Genomic DNA, 19,075 nt, shown 5'->3' on the forward strand with positions numbered 1-19,075 from the left:
ATTTTTATGCAATCAATCTATGCTACAAGAAGATTTCGGCCTCTTGAGATGATTAGCATCTTCAATCTCCCACGAGAAGGGTAAATTCCAGCAAATAAATCTCCTACAGATAAAATTAATTGGCCAACTAGGGTAGTTACAGAAAACCACCGAAATTGGACAAGTTACTAGCTAGGGTGATCAATGGAGAATCATCGAAGACTAGTTTCCCTTGATCCTCGATATACAATAAAAACACCCTCAGGCTGTTATCCAAGTGGATATTGGTGGCCACCCGCCAATTCCACTTGGACCCCCACCATTGTTTCTTTCAGTTTTTTAGTTTCCTTAATTGTAGCATAGTTTACTATTTTAAGCAGTTTTTCGGGTCCTAAATTTCGAGAGCTGTTTTGAGCCCCTAAATGACGTTTTTTGGCAATCTACCGCCAACAATTTTTTTTCTATAATCATCTTTTTCATCGTAGTCCTATGGGAGATCTTTCCAACGGGGTATCATGCGCGTCAAACGGAGATAATATGACCAAGTCGCGACCCCGGGAAGTTGGTTGTCCAACTAACCCCAACGGGGCCCACAAACTCTTGGTGTTACATCTCCTCAGGTTAGGGTTTTAGTTGTTTAGGGTTTGCTCTTATTTTTCAATAATAAAAAGGCCCTTGAGCCTCATTGTAACGCAGTTCAGAGGCATGTAGCGACCACATCTCTTCTCAGAGATAAGCTACCATCGCCCGAGCTAGTCTTATTTCCATTATGTTTGGAAGCATATTTCAGTATTTGATATTAATAAAATGAAGTGTTATTTCTATTGCATCTTTGTATTTATGATTATATCTGTAATTTGTTGCGTTCTTGTTTAAATCCGGATCAGTGGTATCAGAGCAGTTTGCTCTTTCTCTGTTTTTCTTTGCATGTCCCCGATGAGGTCGAGATATAAGGGGTTAGGGCTTGAACTGGTTGAACATTTGCAAGACTAGCCTCACAAATCCCAACGGCCTCCCATGGCAGATGAAAAGAAAGACAAGGGTTTAGGAGATCTTATCAAAATCTTGCTTGAAGAAGCCCTCGAGCGACAAAGGAACACGATGATGGACAACTTTGCCCAGATCCTTCAGTGACTACCCCAAGGGCGACGTATCTACTTCCGACAGCTACTCTGGAAGTGCCACGCCCTTTAAGGTACAAGTTAACTTTGACATTCCCATATTTGAGGGTCTGATAGATGCAGACGTTGTAGATAAATGGTTAAATTTGCTAGAAGGATATTTTTCAGTTCATGATTTTTCCAGTCGGGAAAAGATCACTTTTGTACTTCTCAAAGCAGCCCCCTACGTCAAGGATTGGTGGGAAACCTATTGTGAGCAGAAGGATGAAATTACAAACTCACTGTTTTCAGCCACACCCACTTGGAACTCATTCCGGGATGCCATTAAGGAGCAGTACTACCCCGTTGGGAGCTATGAGGATAAATACATAAAGTGGAAAACGTTGCGATAGGGAAGGGACCAAGATGTGTAATAGTTTACCAATGTTTTTCATACCATTCGCATGAAGTTCGGTATCAAGGATTCTGAGAAGCATTTGGTTCTCAAGTACCACGACTGCCTGCACAGGTACATCTAGGACGAGATGGAATTCTTGGACATCTCCTTGCTTAACACGGCATACCGATATGCCATCAAGATCGAGCAAAAGTTTAAACAGAAGAAGTGAGACTTTGGATCCGTGAACCTGAAGCAAGGGAAAGGCGCCCCCAAACCACAGAACAAAGGACAAAGCCAAGGTGGGGTGGCCCAAAACAACCCACCAAAGCTGCAAGAAAAGAACAACGCCAGGAAGCCAAAGAAGGACACGGAAAGTGGTGTGAGTTCCATAAGAGCTCCACTCACAACACAAGTGAGTGTCAGGCCAAGCAGTCACTGGTGGTCGAGCTAAAGGCTTGGGAATCAGATGCATGTTCTGACTCTGAGTCAGAACTCTACAAGGGGAATGACAAAGGGAAGCAGATTATCGATGCGGAGCCCAACGCCATCGTTGCCACCACGAAGATCTAGAAGGAGGAACTCGAAGATCTAAAGGAGGAGGAGCACCTCTTCCACTCCCAGATGTGGGTAAAGGGTTCCCCGCTACAGTTCATTGTCGATAGCGGGAGCCAAAAGAACCTCATTTTGGCAGAGGTCGTGAAGCAATTGGGCTTATCGACCAGAGCACATCCACAACAGTACACCATCTGGTGGCTTCACCAAGGACGAGATCTTCGCATGAGCCAGTAGTGCCGCCTTCCATACAACATCAAGCCCTTCACGGATGAGGTATTATGTGACGTTGCTCCCCTTGATGTTTGTGATGTATTATTAGGCCAAGCATACTTATGGAAGAGACATGTTATGTATGATTCAAGGCCTCTTGTTGTTATTGTTACTTTGGGAAATAAGTTGTACAGGATACAAGAGGTAGCACCGCCTACTGCCATCTCTTTGGTTATTGCAAAAAAATGCAGTAAGCTCATTTCCAAAACCAGGAAATTTATTTTCCTAATGATACACCCTTAGGGAAAGAAGAAGACAGTGGCCACGACTTCCAGAGAGGGCCCCTCCGCACAACAACAACATATGGAAAAGGTCGTAGAGGAGTATGAGGACATCTTCACCTCCCCCACAGGGGTGGCTCTGCACTATCAGGTCAAGCACTCCATCGATCTGACCCCAGGTGCGCCGCTACCAAATGGACCAATCTATCGGCAATCTGTTATGGAGAACGACGAAATCAAGAGGCAGATTTAGGAGCTGCTACAGAAAGGTCACATACGTCCAAGTTCATCACCCTGTGGGAGCCCGATCATGTTGGTACAAAAGAAGGATGGGACTGCGAGACTTTGTATTGACTATCGGGCGCTGAACAAGATCAATGTCTGAAATAGGTACCCGATCCCACGAATTGATGACCTTCTGGACCAACTGAAGGGGGCAAAATATTTCACCAAGATCGACTTGAAATCAGGATATCACCAGGTACTAATCGAACCCTCCAATGTGTGGAAGTCTACCTTCAAAGCCAAGGAGGGCCTTTTTGAATGGTTGGTTATGCCTTTCAGGTTGAAGAATGCTCCTGCAACTTTCATGAGGTTGATGGATGACATATTGTGGCCATTCACCAACTAATTTGTAGTGTTTTACTTGGATGACATCCTCATCTTCATCCAGAGTTGGGAAGAGCACCTCCACCACATCCGACAGGTTCTCTAAACACTACGACAACACAAGCTATGTGCCAATTTGGAGAAATTCACTTTTGGCATGACCCAAGTTCAGTATATGGGATACATTATTGATGAATGGCGGGTACATGTGGATCCAGCCAAGATCCAAGTCATTCGGGATTGGCTAGCTCCAACACTCTAACAGAGCTCCACAACTTTCTGGGTCTTGCCAATTTCTACCGTAGGTTCATGTTGGGATTCTCTCATATCACTTGGCCCTTGAGTCAAGTCACCAAGGGAGGAGCGAAAGCAAAATTCTTTTGGTCTGAATCTCAACAGAAGTTATTCACAGAGTTGAAACATTGCCTCTTCTCTACACCAGTGCTCACATTACTAGACTTGCAACAACCATTTGAGATTGAGACAAATGCCTCTGACTATACTATTGGGGCAATCCTTACTCAACAGGGGCATCCAGTGGCATATCACAGTGAGACACTTTTAGACACAGTGCAGAAGTATCCTACTTATCACAAAGAGATGTATTCCATTGTGCAGGCCTGCTGTCAATGGAAGCATTACATTTTGGGGAAGGAAACGGTCATCCACACAGACCATCGACCCCTGCAGTTCATATAGACGCAAGGGAAGTTGCAGAATGATCTCCATTAGAAGTGGTCCACATACCTGCAACATTTCCATTTGAATATCAAGTATACGAAAGGAAGCGCCAATAATTTTGCAGATTGCCTCAGCCTATCACCGATCATGGTGTTAACCACCATTCTCAACTCTTGTGGGAACGAGACTTCTGATTGGCCACTTCTTTACAAAAGCAACCCAAAATTCAGCCACACACGCCAGACGCTCTTGGAGGGTTAGCAAGTTCCAAATTTTCACCTCCAGGATGCCCTATTATGCCACCTAGGACACCTTTGTGTTCCTTTAAACGAGCGTGCCAAGATGATTTGGGAAGCACACTACAGTCGGGACGCTGGGGATTTCGGGGTTGAGAAAATGGTGGTAGTATTGCAGAAGTATTTCTATTGGACAAATCTTCGACAGGATCTCGGGAAGTACATCAGATCCTGCACTGCCTGCGCTATTTCCAAACCGACCATCAAGAAGCAAAGACTCTCTACTCCACTACCTACCCCTAGTCGACCTTGGGAATCCATCTCCATGGATTACATGTCGGGCCTTCCTTCTACTAAGCATGGCAATGACTATATTTTTGTGGTCATCGACAGATTATCGAAGATGGGCATTATGGTTGCCTGCAAGAAGAATATCACAGCAGAAGCCACTACTAAACTCTTCTTTGAACAAGTGTGGGTACGCTTTGGGATCCCACAGTCTATCGTCTCAGATCGGGACAATATGTTCCTTAGTACATTTTGTTTCAGTCTCTGGTTGATGATGGACACCAAGCTCACTAAGTCCACAGCTTTCCATCCCCAAATTGATGGCTAAACAGAGGTAGTCAATAGGATGATCATACACGTTCTGCGCATGTACAACTCAAATCATCCACGCACATGGGATGAGAGCCTCCCCTATGTCTAGCACAACTATAATCAGGCTCTCCATAGCTCGACTGGCCACAGCCCTTTTCAGGTGGGCTTGGGATTCCAACCAGTTGTCCCATTGATGTGGCCATGCCATTTGCAGCTACTCAGGCAGATTCGGCTCATGTCTAGTCTGAAACTGATAAGGAAAATAGCTTCATTGAGCACATCCAACATACCCACCAGTAGGTCCACGACATTTTGGAGAAATCAAATGCCAAGTACAAGCAACGACATGATCAACATAGGGTGCCACACAAGTTTTAGGTGGGTGACAAAGTCTGGTTGCATTTGCAAAAGGAATGCCTTACTGGAGCCTAGCAGAAACTCAAACCACTCTGATATGGTCCTTATACCATTAACAAGGTTGTGGGAGACAATGCATTTGAGCTCAGCATTCCCCCATTCCTTGGCCTACACCCAGTGTTTAATGTGGACCGCCTTCGACCATACTTCCCACCATTGCTAGACACATCAGACATTACAGAACAACTCACCTATAGAGTTAAATCCAGATTGCATGGAACAAGCCACAACTGATCAAATCATGGACACGAAAATCAAGCACACTTGCCAGCAAAAGATCGAATTGTATCGAGTTATCAGAGCAGGCCAACTCCTTAACCAGGGCAAATGGCTCACCAGGGACCAAGCTCAACAGAAGTTTCCTCATCTCATGGAGGAACTCAACGCAATGGGGACCATTGCTTCCTAAGGGGGGAGGAATGATCCAGGTGGATATTGGTGGCCACCCGCCAATTCCACTTGGACCCCCACCATTGTTTCTTTCAGTTTTTCAGTTTCCTTAACTGTAGCACAGTTTATTATTTTTAGCAGTTTTTCGGGTCCTAAACTTTCGGAGCCATTTTGAGGCCCTAAACAACATTTTTTTGGAAATCTACCACCAACAATTTTTTTTTTAAATGTCTTTTCTGTCGTAGTCCTCGGAGAGATCTTTCCAACGGGGTATCACGCGCGTCAAATGGAGATAATATGACCAAGTCGCGACCTTGGGAAGTTGGCTTTCCAACTTACCCCAATGGGGCCCATAAACTCTTGGTGTTACATCTCCTCGGGTTAGGGTTTTGGTTGTTTAGGGTTTTGCTCTTATTGTTCAATAATAAAAAGGCCCATGAACCTCATTTTAATGCAGTTTAGAGGCATGTAGCGACCACATATCTTCTTAGAGATAAGCCACCATCGCCCGAGCTAGTCTTATTTCCATTCTGTTTGTAAGCATATTTCAGTATTTGATATTAATGAAATGAAGTGTTATTTCTATTGCATCTTTGTATTTATGGTTATATCTGTAATTTGTTGCGTTCCTGTTTAAATCCGAATTAGGCTGGCAGCATGCACAACTTTGATACCACTGTAAGATCCCTAACAATTTAATTTTTAATAAATTTTTAAGAATTTTTAATAAATTCTTCTTGTTTACCACACGGAATCAATCAATCAATCGGGGATGACCATTAATATCTGTTTCAAGGTTTCCATCTGATGGCGAGGGAGTTTGGTGGACACAGCAATACTCTTTCCCCCTTCTCTTCCGGGGAACAACATCATCCTTCCCATTGCTGCCAAGGAAGCAGCCTGCACACTCACTGGCCTTCCCCATCCGTGGTCTATCTTGTAAACACGAAGTTTCGGAGACATCGATGCCATTACAATGTAATCATTACATAATTTTCCAAGATTTGGGTTGCCGCTGCCAAGATGAGATTCAACGAAGTCTACAAAATTATTGATGTGCACATCTGTGCCACAGGCAGAGATGAGTTCTTGGATGAGAGCCGCAGCAAACACGATATCCTGCTCCAATAACTGCTTGGCTGTAGTCCTGGCAATACCGCTGCTTATGCAGTTCCCAAAATACGTTGGAGGCAATGGCGGTTTTACCCGCCCTCTGAAGTCAATTGGCACTATAAAATGAACGGGCTCGTTCTCAGGAACTTGTCGAGCTCTCATTACGCATCTCCAAAACTGCGCGGAAACTGCTACAAATGAAGTTGAAGCGCCGGATCGTTCCTTCAAAGCTTCAATTAATTTTTCGCTGAAATGAAATGTTGATATTTCCAGATTTGTTTCTAATTCTGCGACAGATTTCTGGATAATACTGTTGTTGTTAGTGTTTTCCACTGAGCCATCACCGGTGCTTTCATTGATTTCTGAATATTTTATGGGCAGTGAATTACTTGGGACAAACCTGAAAATTTGCGCCTCCTTAATCAAATCGGTGACAACTTCTTCACCCCTCAAATAAATTGTGGGTATTGCGCCATCTTCATTGTCCCGCTGAAAGACTGTTCTCATGTGGTGAGGACTCCTGGAAATAGGAAGTTCTCTGCTACACTCTGCCCAACTGTTCATGAAATGGGAAAAAGAATTCCCGTCCGCAATAACGTGATGAAAATTGGCTCCGATGCAAAATCCGCCTCCCTGAAAAGCAGTGACCTGCAATACCCATCGTTACTTTTGAAACATCATCCATAGGAAAATGAAAATGAAAAGCGAGTGAATTTTTCATACCTGTATTGACAGAAGTGAATCCTCCTAGTTTCCATGGCGGGTCTGGACAAGTTCCTCGAAGAAGTTTTTGTGCTGAAAATTATCAATTTCCACATTCTCAAATGGCATGTCAATGCTTGCTTCAACAAACTCCACTCCCTCATCGTTGCAATCAATTTGGGGCCGACCCCATTCACCACCCTTCATATCCAACCGACCTGCAAATGGATAGAAATCCACCAGAACTAACGACAGGCTTGTCTTTAGCCTCTTCACCATAGCAGGGAAAGCCTTGTCGGCTGTAACGACTGGTGTTTTATAGAAAAGAAGTATGTCCACGTTCTGATAGGGTATGGTACTAATATCAATGGCGGATAGGAACATGCTATGCTTAGCAGTGGGGATGGCTGGTGCAACAGTGGAAACCCTCGACACCTGTACTTTCATTTGGTATTCTGCCATGGCCGCAGGATATAAACCACCAAAATCAAAATCTAAAATATGCGGATGAAGTTTAAATTGGTGAAATTGTTGATTGAAGATCTCTTATAAATATATGAATAAGCGCGATATTATATAATTGGCGATATAATTTATTATGTGATTAAGATTTATTAGTAGCTATAATTTAGTAATTTAATATGTCAAGAGATGTGAAATTTCATAAATGTTATCCAGAGACCGAAAGACAATTAGTTATATTACTATAATAATAAGCTCTAAATTAATATTTTATATAAATAAATTTTACTGGATAAAAACTATATAAATAATTTATTTTTCATTAATTATATAATTAAATATAATATACGAAAGAGAAGATTTTTTCCTTTTACAGAGAGATACATTGATTGAAGTAATTCTTTTATTTAATCTTTTTCCATTAGTTGACTGTGGATTACAGGAATGCTTCATACGTTATTTTGTCAAATAAAAGTGAAGGAATGTTAAAACTGTGCCGATGCCGTTGTTTTTGGTTTAAAGATTATTTTCGCAAAAATATAAATTTTTATTATTGTAATAACTTGGTTATTATCTTTATTTTTATAAATCAATTTATTATATATATATATATATAATTTATTTTATTAAATATTATTTATATATATAAACGGATCTTGGTTATTACATTTATTTTTATAAATTAATTCATTTTCTTATATATATATATATATATATATATATATAACTTGGGCATCATATTTTTTTTTGGTCTTTATGAGTTAGTTGTTGTGAAATTTCTTTCGTTTATCGACATATTTTTTCCTTCATTCATATTTAAATAAACTAAAAGATTATATATTTCTTTTTATAAAAATTATATATATATATATAAAATTTATATATATAGATATTATTTGTTTTTATATATATTATATTATTTTTTATTATATAATTTTTAAATTTAATATATGATATTCTAATTATTTTTTATTAGATTTATTTTAATTTAGAATTGATTAAATTTTGAGAGATTAAATTTTTAGAAATATAAAATGTAAAATTAAAAATAAAAATTACATCTTAAAAAATTTAATCATTCTCAACTTTTAATAAATTCAAAATTAAAATAAATCTAAATTAATTATAATTTACTACTATAAAATAAATAAATTTAAAAATAAAAATCATTTATTTAAAAATTTTGATTTTGAAATGCTTAAAAAAATCATGTGCAAAACCCTAACAACTACCCATAACAAACTAAACTATTAAATACCCAAAGTATTAATAATTTGTATTCCACTCATATTTTAAAAATATGTACCTTAAAACACATTATTTTAAAAATCCAATACCCCTTAAAACTGTAGATATCTCTAACAAGTGACATTATCTTCTCCTAAAAGCCCAATACTTTTTAAAAAGTGTGCGACCTTTTTTTTTAAGATATCTCTAACAGGTAACATTAGCTTCTTTTAAAAGCCCAATTCTTTTTAAAAAGTGTGCGACCTCATAATCCCTTAATGGTGATAAACCCACTAAGCACCCACATGCATATTGAACCAATTTATAACACCTTAATGGTGTAAACCCACTAAGCACCCACATGCATATTTAATCAATTTATAGGTTATGCTTTCGGTAAAACTATATCTATTAATCATAATTTAAATTTCTTTTGCAAAAGCCCAAAAAAATATAATTAATTTTTGTATAATGTTTACAACAATAATATTAATTTTTATGGTCTTGTCCTTTAGTGTTTAATATTTTCAACATGTGGAGAAACAATTATATGTAAAAACTTTCAAATATTTTTTGTTGAGTATAGAAAATGGAATATCTAGATCATATTGTATCTCATGAGGGTGTTAAAATAGACTTTAAAAAAATTAAATCCATTAAAGAATGAAAAATCATCACATTCATAAAACCCATAAAACCTATATCATCAGAACCATTAAAAAATAAAAAATTTACTCCACTCTTATTTTAGATCATCAGAACCTATATTTATCTTAAAACATGTTACTTTAAAAACCAGTTAGGATACCTCTTATTAAAAAATGAGATACCTTCTAACACCTCATATTAGCTTGTTTTAAAAACCCAATACTTTCTAAAAAGTGGAAAACCTTATAACACCATATCACAAAGGGCTTCTTGTAAAAGCTCAATACCACCAAAAATGTGAGAGAACTTATGACACCAAAAATGACATGTTCATTGTGATACACACTAAACACCCACATGCCTATTTATTTAATTTATAGGTTATGCTTTCTATAAATCCATATCTATTAACCATAATCCAAATTTGCAGAAAATCTTCAAACTCTTCCTCCAAGGAAACAAACTTCAAACGCTGCGACAATTGGGTTTTTTCGTGGTTACTTTGGAATTTGTTATTGATTATTAAACTTATATTTACGTTGATCACAAAACACTTTTCCACTTAATATGTATGTTGGCCATGGCTTCAGGCCATTCCTTTATTAGAGGACAATGGATAATGGCCAACACTGACTTGAAAGAAATATGCACTACAAATAACTGAATCATAAATAATTTTATTAAAACAACTAAAGACCAAAAGTATTTATTTAAATTACATGATAGTGTGTAAATTTATAACATAGTAACTCTTACTCAATTACAAATCACTCATCTATTTAATTATAATTGATTCATATTGAAAATCTAGAACATTCAAAACTTGAGTTCTAAAAATTGAACATTTTATTTCTCTATTAATTTTAAGTCCTTTTTAGTGGAGAAATGAATTATTTATCACATTTGACATTATTCTTATAATTAGGCTACTTCTCTCCTTAATGGAGAGATTCAAGAAAAGTGTGAAATAAAAAACATGCCCACTGGTTCAGTGAGGCTTTACAATTGCGACTAAGTGTTCAAGTATTTCATTTTTACTTTCTTTGCTACAATATATTGATGAAGCTTCTTGAACTTGTTGCTCCAAACTTTGATGTGCTCAACTTGCTTCTTCTTCTTTTTATTCCAGATCATGAACTCTAGATATCACTTCTTGCTACAAATTGGATGATGTGAATTTATTTCAACTCCTTTTTCAACAGGTTCACTTCCACTATTGTGAGTTTTTAAGTCTTGTTCAATGGACTACCCTCACATAAATCCATAATAATGTTTAATTCTTCAGGGCTCCAATATGTAAATTTTCTATTCATTTTTTTATCATCTACCTTCTCCATGATGTCTTCAACAAATTCCAAGTCTTAATTTTAGATGGCCATTACAACTGACTTCTCCTCTTCTCCTTCTTTTGCTGCTTATTCTTCGCTACTACCAAAATCTACACACTGGTTAACATTTGTGAGATTTACAAAATCATCATTATTTGGGTTCTTTTCATTTTCCTTTATATTGAGAGTTTTCCCCCTTTTTCATCTCTATCTTTTGCTCCTATATCATTATTCTTTATAAATAAATATTCATCCATTTCTGCATCACAATCTTTGTACTCAGTTTCATCATGTTCATCCTTGGTTACTCCTCCATTGAACAATTTATATATGAACTTCTCCTGCTGCAACATTTGTAACCAAAATTCATCTAAAAAGTGTTCATCATCATATTTAACTTTATATTCTTCAATCTCTGCTTCACATTCTTCATATTCATCTTCGATAATTTTAATATTTTGCACAGTGTTTCTTCCCTTTTCATTGTACTTCATCTCTAAAATATCCAAAAGCACTTTTGCACTATTTACTTAACAAAACTCATATAAAATACTAGGAAAAGTAATGCCATCCACTGCTAACAAAATAAGATATAATGCTAATGCATCTCTTCTCTTATCATGGGCATATTTATTTATTTTTCAATTGAAGAAATTGTGCCTGGAGCAACTCTCAGGCATACATAATCTTTCCAAGGATTTGAATACAAGACCTATGGGGACCAAAATTCACCACCTAACCGTTCGACCATGTCCTCAGGAATTTTCAAGGCAGCATACTCGTACAGCGACCAATCTCCCTGAATGTTGTGTTCGATGTATCATGTTTACAAGGTGACGTACTCGGTTACATGTGGCTAAAAGATAACAATCGAGTGTGGTCTCCTAATGTATACTCAATGGTATGGGGAACACAAGTCCGTGTTAGCACTGTCTAATGCATAACTGTTCGGTGAGAGTGTTCTCATATACTTGCCATACTAAAGTGCCTCCTATATACCCAAAAGTATTGGAGAACCCTCGATATACTTCCATACTGGAACGAGATTTCACCCCCATGATACAATGCAGGCAGTTAATGGAAAATGCTATGTTTAAAGACGTCGAAACACATCTCTAAGCTATACCTCTAGATATTTTCATTAGGTTACAAATGCTCCTTAGGTTAATTGAGGTAAGTTTTAAGTTTATCTTGAATTAGGTTTCAATTTTATGGCTCAACGATGTCACCTGAATTCCTATGATGCAACTAAATGAAAAAGATGAAATCTTTTCATTCGATGAAGACTAAACTAATGAGGGAAGAGAGACAATAAAACAACGCATCAATCAAGAAAAATGCATCAAAACATATCTCCCTAACTTTTCGAATGAAAGATGTAAAAAATGAAAACTACTCTTTCACTTTCACTAACAAATGCAATGCCAAAATGCAATATTATGAGAAACAAAATCACTTTCTTTCACTAAGATGCACTAATATTTTGTTCTTTTCTTCCACTTTGATTCAAAATGCAGAGTAATGCATAAGCAACAGAAAAATGGATTTCAAAACAACTAAAATGAAAATTTCATTCACTTTTGGTTTGGAATAAAACAAAACATTTCAAAAATACTTAAATGAAGAGATCCTTTCACTTTTCTTTTTGAAACAATGAACTCAAAACAAGCATATACTTTCAGTTTCACCAAAGCAAACAATCGTAATCTACATTTGACAATGGAGCTAAAGTAATTTTCAAAGTACAAATATGACCCAATACTAATGAAAACAACTTCGCAAATATGAACCGAAAGCAACTTGAAAGTGATGTATTGATTACTGTAAAACTCATAAACGGAGGCAATTGATCTCACAAAGGCAATCCAAGTGATGAGTGAAGGGTAACCTAGACCTAGAAACCCTAGAAGACAATCCAACTTCAATCACACACCAACAAAATCAAAGAGACAATTGTAACCATTGGGGACCAAACTTCGCCACCTAACCGTTCGACCATGTCCTCGATACTTTTCATCGGATGGACCTAGTGTATATACAAAACCTAATTAAATAATATGTCGTAAATGAGGTGAAAAAAGTAACTCTTCCATTTCATTTTCCCAAAGTGCTTAATTCATGCTTGTGAAATATGGAAAAAATGGAAAAATATTCATTAATGTGTTCAAGTCTTCATCTATCTCTTCTATCTCCTCATCTTTATTGGTCTTGATTTTCTCTTCAAATTTATTGATGTATTCCAGATCTATATTTCTATTACTGTCTTCATCAGGTATGGGTTCCTTTGCTATAGTTGGAAACACTCCATGTTTTTCTGCAAAATGTGTTGCCTCTTCCCTTTGATCCTTTCTTCTTATCTGTTTGAGTTCTCTCTAAAACTGTTTGAATCTCCTTTTCTGACCCATAATTGCTATATATTATTCCTTTATCTTCTTCTATTTCTTTGTCCACAATGAGTTACTAATTCATGCCAATTAGTAATGGTAGCAAATTTCCTTAGCTACTTTCTTTAACAATGCCCCAAATGTGAACCGAATCTCTACAAGACTTCAAATAAAAAACATACCAACAAAGGCCTCAAATGTTACATGAAGTCATATCACTGATAGCTAATTATGATATTGAAATGCACCTCCTACAGTAATAAACAATTCTGATTTTTTTTTTTAATATTTTATTTAACTAATAAAACATTTTTAGTTCCTTATATCTCTGTACCATAAAATTTCAACCACAAATGAAGGTATTTTTACATGAAGTTTGAAAAGTAAATGAATATTTCACAAGCCAAACTTTCGACCAATGATGTGGCTAATTTATAATCATCATGCGACTACAATGTTATTTAAGAAAAGAAATCAATGGTCTTCTTTACACTAAAATCTGGAGTTGCCTGCTTATATAATCGCCCCCTAATCGTTCTCTCAAGGATCCAATTTCTCCTCTTGCTAGCGATCAATGGTAGCTTACAAGGTCAGGGTTGTATTACAACGGCAACACCAATCAGGGTCCTACTCATGACAATCATGGGAAAGAAAACAACACTCTGTCAGATAGTGCTAGAGTATCCCTGCCATTTCTCCTACCCACACATCTGCACACACAATATAAATTTCTCACACAACGCTCACAACTTTCACACCGAAAATACACAACAATTTCTCTTGATGCTTATCAATGGCTTGAGAGGTCACCACCACTAGATAATAGCAGGCCACTCCTACAAAATAATGAAATTAATTAACATCGAACATAGAGAAAAACATACATCAAGAAAAATCATTATTCGAAGAAAAACACAAGGGATTTCTTAAGCTCTGCACGCTGGCCACATGCAAAAGTGGTCTGATATAGGTCTTTCCCACATGCAAAATGATCCCAAGTCACACGAACAAGCAAAACGCTCCTCTGGTTATACAAAAATCTTCATATAGAAAACTTGTTCATGCCACAGATAGTCCACATGACTCTATCACTCGGTCACACTCAACATGACAAGGCGCCTTGCAGATAACTCCACACAAGACAGAGTTCTTGATCATAGTAGCCATTCTAGATTTTGTTGCATCCAGCAAAATACATTCCAAATTCAGGCTTCTGTGATCCATATTACATTAAGAAGAGTCTTTTTGGTAGAAATCACATAGGTTCGAAATGCGTCGGCAAAATTTTCTTCTATGTGATTTCTACCGAAAAGAATCTTCTTAAACTAGACTCCGTCGAACAACAACGACACACACCATCACACTGATATCCTCAGCTCTTAGACCAACTTAAATAAATATGGACCACTGATTATTGAATTATAAAGAAACTTTTTTTATTAAAACAACCAATATCCAAGCCCTTCAATCACCTCTTCTATAATCCAAGAAAAACTAAACACCCTCTCAGCCTTTCTAGCACTATTAATTTTGTAAACATATTTGCACAATTTCCTTGAAGTTGGACATTTATGAGATTTATTTTTGAAGAATTAAGGTCTATATCCTTTCTTTCCTCGCTCCAACTTGGCCCTCTTCTTGTCATCACAAGTTTTTTGAAAGGTTGGCTTATTCCTACTTTTCTCATAAAAGTACTCTGCCTTCCACAAAGATTCATTAGAAGTATTAGGCTCATTAAATTTAATTTTTTGATCACATAATGATTGCAACCCACTTACAAATATTTGTATTTTTGTGTTTTTCATCTTAATAAAACCAACATCCCTCACTAATTAAGTGATTTTTCTAAGTGATTTTTCTTCCATATTCCTTAATCGTCACACTTCCCCACCTTAAACTCAAAGAACTCTTCAAATTTTGCTTCATAATAATGTTTTTACAAATATTCTTCTAAGTGATTTTTCTTCCATATTCCTTGATCGTCACACTTCCCCACCTTAAACTCAAAGAACTCTTCAAATTTTGCTTCATAATAATGTTTTTACAAATATTCCTTTTTAACTTCCACGAGATTTAGTCTTCTTCCACCACATAATTTCTTTTCCCTTCAAGTGGTAAATTGCAACTTAGACCTCTAATTTGGAGAAATTGTACAATTACAACTACTTTCTTATCTCCAACAACCAAGATTCAACTTCCTCTCTTTCCTTATGCTCACCAACAAATGTAGAAAGCTTAATCTTCCTAAGCTCTCCTTGCAAGTTATCCAAGTTAGGTTTCCTTCCTTGTTTGAAGGCATCAGCGCAGGTTTCGAAAGGAGTGAGCAGCATACTCTTCTACAGATGGAATGTTCGCTGCTCAAGCTTTAACAATGTGACAATTCTGCAACTTGTTTTCTTATAAAAAAAATTGATAATTTCTTTTACTTGATCATTTGTTTTGACTAGCTTTGCAGGTTTGATCATTTTTTTACTGGTTTTATAGGTTTTGCAGGTTTCACGGATCTTGTATTTTTTCCTAGGATCTGTTACCAATTTGTTGGAAAGACAGAAGAGAAAATACATAAAATAACACAAAAATTTACACCAATTTGTTGAAAAGACAGAGGAGAAAAGACACAAAAATTCACACACACTCAAACTTGATGATTACAATGACCTTTCTCAACGAGTGACTCACTTAAAATAACTTTGACATACAACCATATGCCATAGTGTAACTAGAATGCTTTTTTTGCCCTGAAAATCATGGAAATTCCGGCCATATTTTGATAAAATCCGGTAGAGATTTTTGTAAATCTATGTTAAAGTTTATGAGAGGAGTCTTCAGGGAAAATCACATCACATTTTATTTGTTGTTTTGAACCGACGAGCGATGTTCAGCGCTGAATCCATTTCCACCATCAAAAACATGATTCAAACACTGCCACTACCAGATTTTTTGAATTTTTTTTTAAACTGTTTAGGCAATTCCTTTACCTTAGTAAACAACACCCAACCATATATTAAATTCAACTTTACCCGAAATATAAAACCTAATCAATTAACTAACTCTCTAATTTTAAATAATCCTACGTGCTGAAACATTTAACTATCTTAACAACCTTGCTATACTCATCAAAGATAATTAACTGTCTTTAACAACCTTGTTATACTCATCACCTGTAATGGGATGGGACAACAACCTTGTTATACTCATCACCTATAATGGGATGGGACATACGCGGAGTAATAGAAAAAATATTTTAATTTATGTAATTTTATTTAATTAAATAATAATGATAGCCTATATATATGACATGATATTGAAATAAATAGAAAAATATTTTAATAATATAACTTAAATTATTAAATAATTATTACTATAATGATAGGCTATATATAAGAAATGATATTAAAATAAATAATTTAATAAATACAAAAATTATTTTAATAATATAATTTTAATTAATTAAATAATTATAGATAAATGAGAAGATTTATATGTTTCTCTATTTTAGCACAAGGTACATTGAATGAAGCAATTTCCGTTTTCTAAACCTTTTTTCGTCACTGCTTACATCACTGCTTACATCAACGCATAACACATTATTTCGTCAAATAAAATTGAGTGAAAGTCAGTCCGTGGAAGGTGCTGTTTTTTGTGTAAATATTATTTTCGTGATAATATAAATATTTATTATTAAAATAATATAAATATTTATTATAATAATAAGAATCGAATTGGTCATCACATTTTCCTAATTAATTTAATTAATTTACTTTATTTTTTAAATGAATGCATGATTCTTTCATTTCTGGAATTAATTTTTTATATATGAATGACGGAGGAATTACATCATCAAAATTTTGTTTTCTTTATTAGTTAATCGTTTATATAATTATAATTATTTAAATATAGATAAATATTACATTTATTTTAAAGTGAGATTTATATTGATGTTCTACAGATGTTACAATAGTTTTTCACGGGGACATTGAAATCTAGCTAAAATTACGTTTTTCCATAGAGAGACAAAACTGAAAATTCATCTCGAGAGAATTATATAATCCAAAAAAAAGGCCATTGAAAAAAAACAAGTTAGAATCCATAGCAATGAGTCTAAATTAGATCTCTAATATTTCTGGTGGTGTTGTAAGCTGGTGGAGGAATGCCCAAATAGTATTCAATGTGATTTATATGTTGATCAATGTTTTTGAGATGACCATGGAGGTGCTCTAGGGAGTGTAAGATGTTAGTCTTGTGCTCAAAATGATCTAACAAAATTCTACTTAGAGGATATTTAAGATGTAAATTCAAATCAATGGTATTCATGTATTAATTAAGACAACCATGGGTATGTCCGACATCTAGCACCGAGTTAATTAGATCTACTGGGACTTCCATATCTAAAAGTTGTTGTTGATTGGAGACCCCTTCACACTCCATGTGAGAAAGTTCCTCCTAGATGGGACTTGGGATGAGGTCTCAAAACCGAGCAGCAAATTGCTAAAGCTTGTATGTATCTCCTCGAGAGGCTCACTCCTAATAATAGGTAGCTATTCAGTGGATGCATGCACCCATCAAGGTATGTACCCAAACCAAACCAGACATAAAAGTTGAGAAGGATAGAAGATAAAGCAAACTGCGAGGACCTTAAGAAAAGGAGTCACGTAAGGGAGGGGTGGGGCTATGAAAGCAAGAAGGTAGAGCAAGATTCAAGAGGGTGGAGTGAAAATTTGTGAAAATTTGCTAGCCAATTGCAAGGTAACAGAGAGAGAAAGCAGATGGAAACAAGAATGGATGTCAGCAAGGGAGGCTGGAAGCAAGAGGTGTGTCATTAGAGAAATTTTGAGGTCTAAAATGGGGTTCCTAAAAAATATTATAAAATAATAGTAAAAATAATAAACACTTGTTGGATGAATTTAATTTTGCATCCAAGGGGTACCCATGTTGCATACTTTCGATAATGTGAAATACATGGAAAAACGTGATTGCAGTCATATTTTTCATGTAGTTTATATTTTTTGTGTAGTCAGATGCATCGAAAGTACAAAACATGGGTACTCCTTGAATGAAAAATTAAATTATACATCCAACGAGTGTTCCCGCTCAAACTTTGGGTAAAATCGTAGGGAGATAAGTTGAAAAATATTTCTTTATTTTTTTTATATTTTTACCTTTTTACTCCAAAAATGGTGAATCATCCCTCATGTTTGATATAATCATATTGAATCCTATTAATTCTGATAAATTTGCTTTTTGTTATAATTTTTTTTAAGGTCCATTTTTTACCTCAAAATTTCTATAATGACCCACTAGCCAAAGAGGCGGAGAGAGGTCAGATCTTCAGAGAAAAGAATTTTAAAAACACAGAGCAATAGAGAAAGAGTGGGCCAATAATAAAAAAATTCAATTCAGAAAGTCAAAACAAAAATTGGATAAGAAAACATACATAGTCTAACAATCTTTGAACCACGAAACGTTGCAGGACTCTAGCTTCCATAAAGCGTGGTGTAAAATGAGCTATTGTCACCTACGTGTGACCCGATGCTCTGACTTGCATGAAACTTATATAAGCCCAAGAGTGGAAACTGTGAACCTTGACCTACAAACTAGGAGGATGAGGAGAAAGTTCCCCAGTAATGCTCAAGGTGTTGAAGAATTCGACTAAGACTCCAACTACTAAGAACGATAATGGAAATTATAAAAGGGCCTAACAGGTTTTCACTGGATTGAACTGGCCAGAGACCCCATAGAGAAATATCTTCCAT

The 19,075-nt window shown here is 36.1% G+C and overlaps 2 protein-coding genes across 2 annotated transcripts; both read right to left on the reverse strand.

Annotated features, from left to right (window-relative positions):
• Positions 1 to 6,220: 6,220 nt before the first annotated feature.
• On the reverse strand, positions 6,221 to 7,135 carry LOC149138643 (malonyl-coenzyme:anthocyanin 5-O-glucoside-6'''-O-malonyltransferase-like). Its single transcript, XM_089450436.1, has one exon. It carries the CDS (start codon positions 7,133 to 7,135, stop codon positions 6,221 to 6,223), a length of 915 nt encoding a protein of 304 aa, XP_089306562.1.
• On the reverse strand, positions 7,090 to 7,766 carry LOC149138644 (anthranilate N-benzoyltransferase protein 1-like). The gene is made up of 2 exons (XM_089450062.1): positions 7,295 to 7,766; positions 7,090 to 7,219 (listed from the first exon to the last, which is right to left on the reverse strand). Exon 1 carries the CDS (start codon positions 7,733 to 7,735, stop codon positions 7,319 to 7,321), a length of 417 nt encoding a protein of 138 aa, XP_089306188.1. The 5' UTR covers positions 7,736 to 7,766; the 3' UTR covers positions 7,090 to 7,219; positions 7,295 to 7,318.
• Between the last annotated feature and the right edge of the window lie 11,309 nt (positions 7,767 to 19,075).

This window comes from Pinus tabuliformis, chromosome X (assembly GCF_031772625.1).
Source record: "Pinus tabuliformis cultivar Carrire ecotype Pingquan chromosome X, CPIR1, whole genome shotgun sequence".
Classification (NCBI taxonomy): domain Eukaryota; kingdom Viridiplantae; phylum Streptophyta; class Pinopsida; order Pinales; family Pinaceae; genus Pinus; species Pinus tabuliformis.

What these genes read in the sequence shown, in the direction of transcription:
- LOC149138643 (XM_089450436.1), bottom strand. Translation starts at nt 7,135, where the DNA reads ATGAACAGTTGGGCAGAGTGTAGCAGAGAACTTCCTATTTCCAGGAGT.
- LOC149138644 (XM_089450062.1), bottom strand. Translation starts at nt 7,735, where the DNA reads ATGGCAGAATACCAAATGAAAGTACAGGTGTCGAGGGTTTCCACTGTT.